This window comes from Malus domestica, chromosome 10 (genome assembly GCF_042453785.1).
Source record: "Malus domestica chromosome 10, GDT2T_hap1".
Classification (NCBI taxonomy): domain Eukaryota; kingdom Viridiplantae; phylum Streptophyta; class Magnoliopsida; order Rosales; family Rosaceae; genus Malus; species Malus domestica.
The window spans coordinates 20,995,463-21,008,608 of record NC_091670.1 but is presented as its reverse complement, the minus strand read 5'-3'; the positions used below and the strand labels follow the sequence as shown (position 1 = coordinate 21,008,608).

At 37.8% G+C, this 13,146-nt stretch overlaps 2 protein-coding genes across 6 annotated transcripts; one reads left to right on the top strand and one right to left on the bottom strand.

Moving 5' to 3' along the window:
- Positions 1-5,541: 5,541 nt before the first annotated feature.
- Positions 5,542-9,224, top strand: LOC103445172 (proline iminopeptidase). Its single transcript, XM_008384157.4, has 11 exons — positions 5,542-5,746; positions 5,838-6,052; positions 6,316-6,414; positions 6,502-6,612; positions 6,707-6,769; positions 6,895-6,988; positions 7,383-7,480; positions 7,579-7,680; positions 7,772-7,885; positions 8,521-8,595; positions 8,857-9,224. Exons 1-11 carry the CDS (start codon positions 5,611-5,613, stop codon positions 8,953-8,955), a joined length of 1,206 nt encoding a protein of 401 aa, XP_008382379.1. The 5' UTR covers positions 5,542-5,610; the 3' UTR covers positions 8,956-9,224.
- On the bottom strand, positions 9,191-12,868 carry LOC103445173 (uncharacterized). 5 transcript variants are annotated; one of them, XM_008384159.4, is made up of 10 exons: positions 12,578-12,868; positions 12,035-12,099; positions 11,888-11,949; positions 10,846-11,778; positions 10,680-10,752; positions 10,443-10,562; positions 10,238-10,357; positions 10,055-10,150; positions 9,777-9,964; positions 9,191-9,701 (listed from the first exon to the last, which is right to left on the bottom strand). In XM_008384159.4, exons 1-10 carry the CDS (start codon positions 12,726-12,728, stop codon positions 9,434-9,436), a joined length of 2,076 nt encoding a protein of 691 aa, XP_008382381.1. In that variant the 5' UTR covers positions 12,729-12,868; the 3' UTR covers positions 9,191-9,433. The 5 variants fall into 5 exon arrangements, with proteins under 5 accessions (XP_008382381.1, XP_008382380.1, XP_070661717.1 ...); XM_008384158.4 differs by having other exon boundaries at positions 9,191-9,964; XM_070805616.1 differs by lacking the exon at positions 10,055-10,150.
- Between the last annotated feature and the right edge of the window lie 278 nt (positions 12,869-13,146).

Below are 13,146 nucleotides of genomic sequence, written 5' to 3'. Positions count from 1 at the left end.
GGATCTCAAACCACCATATTTGGTGTTCGAAAACGCTTGTTCGCCACTGTACACCGTTGTACACCTCCATGTACGTCATCCATACATATTCAGAACGAATTCGTCAAATATAATTTGTAAACCAATGAAAAATTATTAAAGTGCTAGTTAGGTTCTGATTACAGTTTGTGTAACTAAGGTTCTGCTGGAGTTTTTGCCCAGGAGAAGCTGAAAACAGAGTTATGGAGTCATAGAGTTTTTAGAATTAATTTGTCTATATATGAATGTATTTTCAGACAATGTTAAAAGGGATTGCCATTTGCACATAAACATGGTATCAAATGCATAAAGAGAAAAATCCAATTGATGGATTAGAATAGTGGGCCTCGCATATTTTACGTAATCTGAACGATCATATTTGAAATAATGAATATATGCATTCAATCATTTTAGAAAAGTCATCGTTTATGAAGGAAAGTGAAGTATTTGGTATTGAAGATATTGTAATCAAAACTTAGAACAATAACCCAGCAATAAATCGTATAATTTAACCAAAACATGGATGGAAATATAGAATTTTGTGGTGCAAAACCTAACCTGTTCTTCACAGAGATGAACAAGGGTGATGCTAAGGAGAAACTTTGTTACCGTTGGAAAAAAAAAAATATAAACTCTAGTTATCGTTTTAACAAGTTTTCCAGATTACCTTCTTAATAAAGATCTCGACGTTACCTGAAGTAGCCATAATGATGATCGAATAGGATATCTTTTACACATTAAGACTTAATGTTCCAAAGTTGATGGAACCCTAGTGCAAAGAACTTTTCTCTGAGAGTAGAGAATCCTTTTATAGGCATAACCTTCACCAACTTCCATCTATCATGGAGTGTTGGTTTTCAGCCGTTAAGAGTAGTTTCATCGAGTAGTGGATCAAAAGTAATTTCCCATGCATGAGTAGTTAACAACTCATATCAGTTTGTACAAATGACAACTGCATTTCATCCTTATCAATGATACTTAAGTCCAATTAGGTTACTTGTGACTTAGTATTAGGTTTTGTGGTATTCCACTTCACTTGTAAGTGAGAGGTCTTAGATTCGATTTTCGTCAAAGGCGAATTTGAAACTTATTTTTGCTAGCCTATTGTGAGGCTTAGCCCACTCCCCCACCCCCTTAGATAGGGTAGATTATATCATTTGTTAAAGAAAAAAAAAGTCCAATTAGGTTAAAACTTGCATTCTCCCACTTGAACGTAAACTAATTATTATATTGAAATGTCATGCCAATTACATCATTGATTCCTTATTGATCACATTTGTTGGAGTAAATATAGAAATATAGAGAATAAATTGAAGAATGACTTTGAGGTATGACTTGAATCGTTTTCTTAAAGTGTTACTAGCATATGGGCGCACACAAAGTGTGTGAGATTTTTTTATTTTTTATTTTTTATTTTTTTTGAAATAGAAGGAGAGAGGAAGAGAGTGATAGAGAATGTGAGAGTGGGAAATTTTTATTTTTATTTTATTTTTTGTTTTTAATTAGAGATATGTTAGGATTACATGTAGGTGAGGCTTAAAAAAAGTAAAATTTGGTTGTATGAAATTACATTTTTGCCCCATATGTCTTATTCATATTATGTTCTAATTAGAGGGTTAAACTGGTAATTTTATAGGATTTTGGTTGACAATGAGTGTTTTATTAATTAGTAAAGATTTGCCCCTACTGGAATGAGTTTGCTAAATGGTTATTGCCATATCACTTTGTTAACCCTAAAAACTACCAAGCCTACGTGGCGCGCAGGCTGAGTAATTAATAAGCTAACTACGTCATTCGGTTGTGTGCGGGGCGTGCCAACTCGTCGGCTGAGCTCGGGCGGGGAGTAAAATGTGTTGATGTCGCGTTGGGCACGCTGCTGACTTCTTGATCTTGTGACTGCGGGCGAGGAAGGAACATGTCTCGGCATTCGGGTTCTAAAGCCTAAAGATAAGGCTGCTAGTTCTACGAAGTTCAATATCAAATTCGGCTTACAATGTGCCGAATGTAGTAACCTGTAACACCTCACTTCGTCGATAAGGCTGATGAGATGACCTGCCAATAAGGATTCGAAAATCCTTCTCGACCGAGACTTGGATAGGTAATCAGTCGGTTAAGAAGCAGTGCTATTTATCCAAACTAAATATGTTTTTTGATCGGCTGATTCTACGACTCCAGTGCTGTTTATCCAAACTGAAGATATTGCTGGTTGCCTTCACAATGCTGTTTATCCAAACTGAAGATGTGTTGGCAGAAAAGGAAAATAAAAATCTCAAGGTTGTTGAGAGGTTTCGCGTAGAATGAGGGTTTGCGCAGGGCAATTTGTGTGTTGAATTGGTGGGGCCCCGAATATTGCATGGTGTCTTATATTTATAGGGACAAGTATACGGTCGATAAGTTCTAAAGTTCCACCATGCTACTAAAACTCTTCCACCGTTCAAACTTCGATCAAATCCAAATCTCTTTAGTGTAACCGCATACATCTTTATCATGTGCCCATGCGAAGGCAAACAGTATTTCATGATAAAACGATGTGCTTGATGAGATGTATTTCCATCTCAAATGGGACTCTAGGTTGATAACAAGGAGCCACGTGGGCTTGTCTCTGCCTTAGATGTCGCATGCATGCCTATCCCTATGCAATCTTAATTAATTCACATGAAAATTCACAAACCAACTCAATTTGATTGTTAGTCAACCATTCATCACCTGCAGCCGCGTACCTAAGCAAGATAAGCACCCACTGTTTATCAGAACATAGACCTTTGACCAAAATGTCTTTCATCCCAATCACTTCACTTCCATGCATACCATTTAATTTCACCTTTATCTCACTTGCTGACTATTTTAACCCTTATTCAACACATGAATGCACGGCATAATCTTCAAATTATAAGGAATCACGATCAGGATAATTCCAACTATTTAATTACCATGGTTTATCGTAACCATAATAATGTAAAGTAATTGAAAATCACCTTAATATTCACATCCAACGGCTTAGAACCTTGTTCATTTAGCGGTCTCGATTGCACGGACCGATGGTGCAAAATTGGGTCCAAACACATTTTCAGGATACAACAAAGTATGAAATATTCGTTTAGCAAAACTAAATTATATTCCTTTAGAAATAACTAAAAAGAAATTGTATGAATGCGATGGAGAGAGAAGAGAGAGCAAGGAAATTGTGTAGACAACAAAATTCTGAATGAATTAATCTTCTCTTCTTCCAATGTTAACCATATATAAAGAGAATTGCAGTTGTTCAAGTTAATTATACATAAGTTTTGAAGTCTTATTGGTTCAAAGAGGTCATGTCTGTTTGAACATAAATAAAGCATTATCCAAAAGACATTTCAAACCCCATCGTTGACTAATCTAACAAAATCTATTGTTTGACCAAAAAAAAAACATAAAGGTCATATTTGCTAGGAGAAGGGGAATTAGATCCTCTTTGGATCTCCTCACTGGGGATCGGGGGGATTAATTAAGATCAACCGTTCATCAAAGATTGTGAGGCTACAATTTAATATTTTTTATATTTTCAAAAGTAAAATAGACTCGTTTTACGTAAAAAATATATAAAAACAATTGTGACCGCACAATCTTTGATGAACGGTTATTATTAATTGATCCCCGGGATCCCCAATGAGGGGATCCAGATAGGATCTAGTTCCAGGAGAACGAATACACTTATTGACAATAAATCATCTCTTTTCAGGAAACATGAAAAAAATGCAGTGTTTAATTTGAAGAGATAGTTTCAATTTATTCCTTATTCTTCTTTGGAGTATATGGAAAAAAATGCAGTGTTTTACGTAAAAAAATGCAGTGTTTAATATCGTACCTTTTCTAAAAAAAAAAAAAATTGAAGAGATGATTGTTGTGCAATAACCTAACTCTATTTTCTGCCAATACAAAACGCACGCATATGCATATACAGATAACACACACACACACACACACACACACACACACATATATATATATATATATATATATATATATATATATATTCTTGAAATATTCAACAACATTGAATTTCACGCTACTAGCATCCTCACATCTATGAGAATTAGTTCAAATCTCGAACTCCAGAAAATCAATTGCAGCTGATGGCACATGCACTCTAAAATTACAAACATTCAAGCCTAACCTGTATGATGTTATTTTTCAGAATTTAATGAATTCAACATTCATTCATTCCATAAACCAATCCAGTTTATCTTATGGATTATACTTGAACAAGAGTAATGCTAGGGAGACTAAATTTGTAGATTAAATTTTTAAAAACTAAAGGACATGAAAGTTAATGATTGGTTTCTTATTTAAGCGTTGATAAACGTGCTTATTCTTATTGGTGACACATACTTTAATTTGTAAATTTAATCTCCCTAACATTACTCTTTGAACAATCATGACTCACTTAATGGATAATAACCCATGAATTAATCATGTCAAGCTGTCATAACATAAGTTTTGCAACTTAAAATAATCATTGAGATTAAGTAATGCAAAGAGATAAGCGTTAGAGGGAGGTGGGAGGATTCACTCTTGCTATGCCGAAGGAAAGGCAACTAGGAGATTAGCAGAGGTTATGGAATCTGACCCAGCCACAACTCTCACTTGGCACGAGACACCGTATGCCACACAGAAGAACATTAGATTGTACCTAACTATCCTAGAGTCATCAATGGGCTGTGTCCTCAGCTTGGAGCTTTCTTCACCACTTCCCATAGCCTCTTCTCTTCCATTTTTTCCTCTTCTAGTGGCTTGGCTTGGTCTCGCTCCCTTCTTATAAGGTCCATGTCCCATTTACAGAAACTCTATCATTGTCAATAGACTCCAAGGACTCGTGTATTCCCATCCTTGTGACATGTTTTTAACACTCCCATTGATATGTTCTTTCCGCTTTTGCCCACGCGTTCGTATTGACGAACACTATGAGAATATATTACGCTGAAAATTCGTAAGTGTCACGACACAATAGTCAATAAAAGTCAATACTTTCTCTCGAGGGATATACACTTTCAGAGATTAAAATTTTCTAAATTTAAGGACAGGTCATAACACGTTTGTGTTAGAAAATCGTTTTGTTCAAATCGAACTAAATTGTGTATGTGCATTAATCGTTGATTGTTTTAGAGTGAATTTGAAACCGAATCGACTTGTGCCCAACCCATATTGTTAGTGCAACACAATAACAATATGTCAAAGAAAACATAACACATAAAGAGGCGTGAAACCATTTTTTTTTTTTCTTCTTCTGAACAAACAATATTATCTATGTTAAGGAGAGGAGATAGGTTTAGCTTCACAATGGATAGCAATAATATGGTTCGACTATAGTACTAAGTGACTATAACTAAGAAGAATATCACATGTTAAGTGAATAGCAATGTTCTTTTTTTCTTTTGTTTGTTTTTTAATTTGGATTCCCTTCTCCTAATTTTGTTTTTATCCTAATTCACCTCCACTAATTTTGTTTTTATCCTAATTCACCTCCTCTAAGTTTGTTTTTATCCTAATTCCCTTCCACCAATTTGGAATCCGAATTCCAAATACCCAAACGCCCCCCAAAAACTTGAAAAGAAAATGATCGGATTGGGCACCTCCTTGGGAAAAGCGTCAAGTCCCGATTCCTATTTTTTGCCCTCCCTCCCCCTCACTGCCACCACCATCTCCACCTTCTCACTTTCCTCTCTCTCCTTCTCCTCCAACAACCTCACTGGTCTCACTCTCTCTCTCTCTCTCTCTCTCTCTCTCTCTCTCTCTAAAACTCCAAATTTGGTAGGAAACTGACGGCGTGTTTGTGAATGCAGGGAAGAGGAATTCCCGGAATTCAGTTTTGCGCCGGCAGAGTGCGGGCTTCGAGAGCGAGCCGGAGCTAACGAGCGATTCGATGGAATCGGATAAGGAACTTCCCGAGTTTAGCCGGAACCTGTATCCGAATATCGAGCCCTACAGTTCCGGGTTTCTTAAGGTTTCGGATATTCACACACTCTATTGGGAGCAGTCTGGAAATCCCGACGGCCATGTGAGATTGTTGTTCGAATTTGTAGTTTTTTCGGATACAAATTTGAAGTTTTTCAGTTTTGTTCACTAGAGTGTGATTCTTCAGTTATCTGAGATTTCAAATTCTGTCTTTTTAGAAAACGGGGATTTTTGAATCCTCGGAAAGTAGTAGGATATGGAAATGAACTCTGCTGGAGAAGGCGGCTTTGTGTCGAAAATACCATATTAACGGTGTTGGGTTGGGTTACTGGTCTTTGGTTTAAAATCTTGTGAATTATCCTGCAGCCTGTAGTTTTTCTTCATGGAGGTCCAGGAGGAGGAACTTCACCAAGTAATCGAAGATTCTTCGATCCTGAGTTTTACCGGATCATTCTATTTGATCAGGTTGCTAATTCAACCTTTATGATTAGTTATTAGATGCATTTTAGTTCGTCCTACACTTGATATCTGAAATTATTTCGTTATTACTAGAGGGGTGCGGGGCAAAGTACCCCACATGCTTGCTTGGTTGAAAACACGACATGGGATCTCATTAGTGACATTGAAAAGCTCAGGGAACACTTAGAAATTCCAGAATGGCAGGTCAGTAGGTTGTTTATAGCTTTCGATAAAGAAAAAGCATGCTTCTTTCATATTTCCGACTCTAAATTCATAGGATTTTGGTTATTTCATCCAGGTTTTTGGTGGGTCATGGGGGAGCACACTTGCCCTTGCATATAGCCAATCACACCCTGACAAGGTGCATAGTTTTGTTGATTTACATTTCTTTTGTTGGTATTCCGATTCTCTTGATACAGGTCATCTGCACTTTTTAATTCTCTACTATATGATACAACTTTTGACTATTCTGTCATGCTTGTATAGGTTACTGGAATTGTTCTTAGAGGGATTTTTCTTTTAAGAAAGAAGGAGATTGATTGGTTTTATGAGGGTGGTGCTGCTGCCATATACCCAGATGGTATGCTACAATTCATTTGTGTTGGCATGAACCATATAATCTACCTTATGGATTGCTCCCCTAAATTCTTATAATTTTCAAGTACATGTTCATAGTTTCTCAGAACCTTTTTGCACTGAACGATTACTGCACTGTTCTTACAATTGCATTAAACATATAAGAAGTGCAATTGTGGAATTTCCATTATTAACAAGGGGTTGTTGGAGGCTTGCGTTTCTGATGTAGTGATGTTAGAAGTTGATAGAACACGTAAATGATTCCTAGTTATAGAAATCATCAACAAAGAAGGATTTTTTTTCCCCTAGTAAATTTGCTTGATAATTTCATGTCTGCTATTTGGCATATTTATTAGTTTTATAGTGACTGATTGCTTCTGATGTTTTCAAATATCCAGCGTGGGAGCCATTTCGAGATCTTATTCCAGAAAATGAAAGGGGATGTTTTGTCGATGCCTACAAAAAGAGATTGAACTCCGATGACCAAGAAATTCAAGTAAGACTTACCTCGCTTTGGGCATATGCCGGCTTTCTTAAATAATGTTTTAAGGTCATCTTATTGAAAGGACCATGCTGGCTTTGGGCATTTCGTAGTATGCAGCTGCTAGAGCATGGACCATGTGGGAAATGATGACTGCCCATCTTCTTCCAAATAATGAGAACATCAAGAGAGGGGAGGACGACAAGTTTTCATTGGTACATTGATTTACCGATTAGTATAGAAGATCTTGCATAATTTATTCACTGATGACTGAAATTCTCTTTTGACGCGCTTTCCTGTCTCCAGGCCTTCGCAAGGATTGAAAATCATTACTTCGTGAACAAAGGATTTTTCCCTTCAGATGGATTCCTGTTAGATAACATTGATAAGATACGGCATATAAAAACAATGATCGTACAGGTAGGCAGTTTATTATTTCTTGAACCATCAAGGACATGCTCTGATTGGAACAGAAAACATTCAATCTTTTCAGATTGGGCTTTGATATTTGGGGATGTAATGATTTATCATATGTTATTCCCCTGTCATATTTTTGGTTTAGGAATCAGTTAAAGTTTTATAAGTAGCATAACTAAGACATCGGTGTAAATGGAAAGTGGAGTACCATTGCTTGCTTCCCTTTTCTTATGCATTTAGTTTGCGTATGATGCTTGCGCACCATGCCTTGAGAGATGAATTATTTCTTTATTTCATTTTTGTTTGTACTTTCCTTCTTGTGACCATCTAGTTCTCTCCCTCTGTAATTTTATTGTTTCCAGCAATAAAATTTGTTTCGTTTCGAATGAAAAATAAATAATATTAAGGTTTATAGAGTACTAGCAAGTTAGCAATTGAGATTTGATATTGTATGAAATTTTGATATTTTACTTAGTTATTTGATGCAAATTTTCTCCATTAGTACTATAAATGTGTTCCAACAGAATCTGCATATCCAGTACAGTTAGTCATTCGAAACATATGTTCTTATGTATTCCTTTCATTGTAAATGTAGTATCACTTGTGAGTTGAAAGAACTATAACAATTGACTTTACAGGGAAGATATGATATGTGCTGCCCCATGATGTCAGCTTGGGATCTTCATAAAGCATGGCCGGAAGCTGATCTCAAAGTAAGTCGGCCATTTTTTCTGTAATATGGTTTCAGGTTAATACAGTAAAGAAGTTGACTTTTTTCAAAGCGAGCGGAAAAATACTGTAGCTGCATGCCAAATCCATGGATAGGTCTCATCATTTACCAACAAAGCCAGTGTATTTGACATAGAAAGGGTTATTCAAGAAATATTTTATTTACTGATTGCATATCGTCCTGTATCATGAGTACTGTTATGCACTCGATTGATGAAGTTACTGAACCATTTTGCTCGTAACAGGTTGTTCAAGATGCTGGGCATTCTGCTAATGAACCAGGAATAGCTGAAGAACTTGTGGCTGCAAATGAGAAGCTGAAGCACATGAAGAAAGGACAATAGGAAGAGAGAGACGAGAATGCATACCAAAGAATAAGCAGCGGCCTTCCCGTTTGCCGGGTGCAGTTGGTTCCAGATGAATGCACATAATTGCATGGAGTATTTGAACTATTGTATCAAACTGTGTAATGTTTCCCCTTTGAGGATTCGGCTTTCCAATGCCCTGAAACCCGGAGGTGGGGAATTGGATGGGGGCCGTGAAGTAAACATTCTACTGATTAATACTGAATGTTGGAAAGGATATCAATCATTTCTCTTCTATTTCAAGAAAATTTAGTGCCAACAAATAATGAAGAAAGACAAGTTCCTCGTACTGTCGAGGTTCCCTAAATATTGCATGTTTCCTTTGAATGAATAAATACAATTCAAGCCTCTCATGTTCAATACACCCTTTTGCTTCCAAGGAAATAGACAATTCCCGCAACCAAATACAATTCAATGATATTATTGAACAAACCAGATATCACACAACAAAACAAGACTAATTTTGCTGTTCATTCAAAGAGTCGTTTTCCTTGTGCAGCCCTGCGCAGGCCTTCGGTACATCCAAAGAGTCGTTTTTGGGAACAGTTGTAGGCCTTCGTCCTCTTGACAATGACCTGGAAGGGGAAGAAGCGGAACCTTTGGTTGCCGGGGAAGAAGCGGAACCTTTCTTGGGTCTTATCTTTCTTGATGAAGTTTCCTTTATTACACTAAGCTGACAAGGTGTCCTGGAGGAAACCACTGCCTTCTTTCTACTTGAACCTACCCTGCAAAAGAGAAGGCTAGTACGATTAAGTTTTGATGAACACACATCCTCTGTCATTTGAGATGATAAATGACACCCTCTCCGTGTCACAGATCTTTGCTGCACCATTGGTGATTTAGTCCTTTCCTTTGATTTGTGTACTCTCTCAGGGCTCGCCCTTTCCTTTTCGTATGTAGAAACTTTACGTCTTATTGGAGTAACCACAGATGCTTTTCGTTCAAAGTCTGCTTTTGGGGTCTTCAAACAAGTAGCTCCCTTCATACCCTGCATAAATTAGATGAGCTTGGTCAGACCTCTACACACGGAACCTTCAAGAGTATGCTATTTCTATCTTCCCTATGACAACTAACTTACATTTTCTTCCAGTCGTGTTCTTCTGTCTGATCTCTTTTCACAGTGTCCCTGGGTATCATTTTCACGTTCACTTTGTCCAAGGCAATTTTTAGTTATCTGATCAGGAACGAAAAATGCATTAGCCTTGAGCTTTACTCATGACATGATAAAAAGGGGTAATCGAAAGTTCAATTACGGACTTACCTGTATCACATTCTGATGTTTGCTTGTGGACTTTGCCCCTGGAGTCCCGACTAATGTGATCTCCTTCAGCAGTGCATGAACTTTTTTCTCCGAAGTTGCTTCCTTAAGCATCCCTCTTTCCTAAAAAGAACCCAAAACATTTCAGATAAAGCATCAAGGTTATTCCTGTTTATTAAAGAAACTGGTCACAACAGGTTTCACATACATCGGTTCTAAACCTAAAAGGCTTGGGATTTGTAGGCTTCGGTTTCCTATACTTCACCCCTTGATCATTGCTGGCAGCAGATGTGGAGCTTTCTTTCGGAATCTTATCTGCTTGATTGACCTGCATCATTGTTCAAATGTTAACAGGCATAAAAAAACATGAGGGAGAAATGAATAAACATACACACTTCGAAGATATGATATTCTCGTATATTTTCAAGGGGTAATAAGAAGCAACCTTCTGTAACTTTTTTGAAGCATCATGCTTGCCGAGATTTATCCTCTTGGAATGATCATTGATATTCAGTTCTCTGCATCAAATGTCAAAATTTCATTACAATGGTGTTCTAAGAAAAAGAATATTTGTAGAAAAACGAACAGTAAAGATGTACGAGTACACGCACCTGTTCTCATCAGAGGCTGTATTATTTTCTTTATCATCATCGTCATCAACTTGTTCAAGGGTGTTCCTCTTCTCTGATCTTAACTTTGTTTTCTCTTCATAACCGTTTCCATTATTGGCATTTTCCTTATTGTAATTCTCTTTCGAATCCCTCTCTTCAGAACCTGACAAGGAGGTAGTATCACCGTTCAAGGTCTCGGATAGGATTTCAACTTGATTCTCACCATTCAGTCTACCACTCTGAGAAGTCGCTGACATGGAGAACCCTTCCAATGTACCTTTCCTTGATTTTTTATCAACTTCCATGTCACTGGAATCATTATCATCAACCTCTTCACGAGGTGCAGGATCACAATGTTGTTTCAAGTCTTTTTCCATGTTCTTTCTCTTCGAAGATTTGGCTTCCTGGCCCTTGCAATTATTAGAACGCAAAGAATCAAAAACCCGGCTTTTGACCTCTCGCCCTCTAAACTGTTTTCTTGAGGTATCTAAGGGCAACGGCTTGTTATACCCTAAAACATGTTTCTTCCCACTTGTGATCTCAAGTTTCTTCATAGCTGAACAAATTTTTCCCACAGGACTACTCCGCTCCATTGAAGCCTTGGTTCTCACAGGCTTCTTCGGAGAGTGAAAGACCAGAGCTTTGGCTACCGGCCTATTCTTTGGGACCACAATGTTCTTCAGTTTGGGGTTCCTAACACTTTGAAATGTTTCTGAATTTGAGACGGGCTTCTGATTTCTTTGAGTAGTGAGAGCCTTGGACACAGCAGTCGGTTTCTTTGCTTTAACATTTGGTGTTGCACAGATCTTATGAAGAGGTTTTCTGGCTCTATTTTCGGTATCAGCCATCTTATGAGAGAAGGAAGAAATCAGGGCCAACCTTGATACTCGAGGCTTGGAGGATTTTGCAGGAGCTGTAAGTGGGCATTTCAAACTAGAACATAGCAAACAAAAGGAGCATGGAATTGTTATAAGACCCATCACAAAAGCAGGAAAAGGAATTGTAATTTGACCAACTGAGAGCTTTTCTTTTGCCAATATACCTTGGTGCTTTTCTGGCCAATGCTTTTCTAAGTTTCACATTAGGACTTCTTGCTGCCATAACCTGCAAACCTCCAATACTTTCATATCTCAATAAAGTGAACTAATGTGATTCCAATTCAGACAAAACGTGGAACTTATAATCGCACCCGAAGAACGAAGTTCTTGTAAATTGCTTCAGAGTCCAATTCTACTTCATGCTTCTGATCACATCCTACAAAACAAACACCAACATACTCAAAATTTATTACCACAAAAATGGGGGCTTTTATACCAATGCCAACTAGATCAACCCATCAAAGTATTAAACTCAAATTAATGATCTTTAAGTCACCTAATTTAATACTTTATCCCCTCAATTTTCTCAGCATCCAAACACAGAGAGCTCCACTCAAATTAATTATCTTTGAGTTGATTTTGTTCATTTCCTAAAAACCCATCACCTAATTTAGTAATTTGTCCCCTCAATTTTTCTCAGCAACCAAACAGAGAGCTCCAAATCAAACAAATCAGAGTAGAAATTAAAATCAAAACAGAGTAAAAGCTAAAATCCACACTCAGTCAATCACAAAAAGAATTTCATCTTTAAGCTAAAAAATCTCAAAATTTGAAAGCAAACGAGCTTTTTCTGATTACTGAAAACAAAGGGAAGAAATAAAACTTATGGGATACTGGGTTAGATTGAAACGAACCGACTCGCATGCAGAACCAGTACCGGTCGTCGGGTCGGTGCGGGTCGGATTCGGTAAAATCAACGAACTTGGGGGCCTGGATCTTCTCGTAGAACTCGTCCCCGCCTTCGTGGCCGCCTTCAATCCCCACACTCTGAGTTTCTTCTTCCATTTCCGCAGAGCGAACGAGAGAGGGAGAGAGGAGGAGTGTGCGGTTGCGTGAGCGGCAGCGGAAGCGAGATTTGGTCAGAGAAGGAGAGTTTGAAGAGCGAAGGAGTCGTTAAGTTTTAAATTTGGCTCTCTGTAAGTAGCCGTTGGGGAAAGGTTCTGATTTTCGGACAACGAGGTCACTGAAACGGTCTCTCAGGGGTGGTTTCGTCATTTGGTCTTCCTGCCGCCAACTATCGGATCTACCAACGGGTTTGCCAGTTTTGACACTACTGCGTGTGAGGCCCAAGCCCACTTCGTTACGGTTAGTCTACTGTATTGCACGGACGATGATTTTGTAATGCAATTCGTTCATGTACGAGTGTTTTCCAATTTTTGTTTCAAAATTTCGGAACCAGATCAGATTGGATCACAATTTTTAA

What these genes read in the sequence shown, in the direction of transcription:
- LOC103445173 (XM_008384158.4), bottom strand. Translation starts at nt 12,728, where the DNA reads ATGGAAGAAGAAACTCAGAGTGTGGGGATTGAAGGCGGCCACGAAGGC. An exon ending in CTTTTAGGTTTAGAACCGAT is followed by an intron (nt 10,358 to 10,442) that starts GTATGTGAAACC and finishes GGTTCTTTTTAG; the next exon opens with GAAAGAGGGATGCTTAAGGA. An exon ending in AACATCAGAATGTGATACAG is followed by an intron (nt 10,151 to 10,237) that starts GTAAGTCCGTAA and finishes GTTCCTGATCAG; the next exon opens with ATAACTAAAAATTGCCTTGG.
- LOC103445172 (XM_008384157.4), top strand. Translation starts at nt 5,611, where the DNA reads ATGATCGGATTGGGCACCTCCTTGGGAAAAGCGTCAAGTCCCGATTCC. An exon ending in GCCAATCACACCCTGACAAG is followed by an intron (nt 6,770 to 6,894) that starts GTGCATAGTTTT and finishes ATGCTTGTATAG; the next exon opens with GTTACTGGAATTGTTCTTAG. An exon ending in TGCTGCCATATACCCAGATG is followed by an intron (nt 6,989 to 7,382) that starts GTATGCTACAAT and finishes TCAAATATCCAG; the next exon opens with CGTGGGAGCCATTTCGAGAT.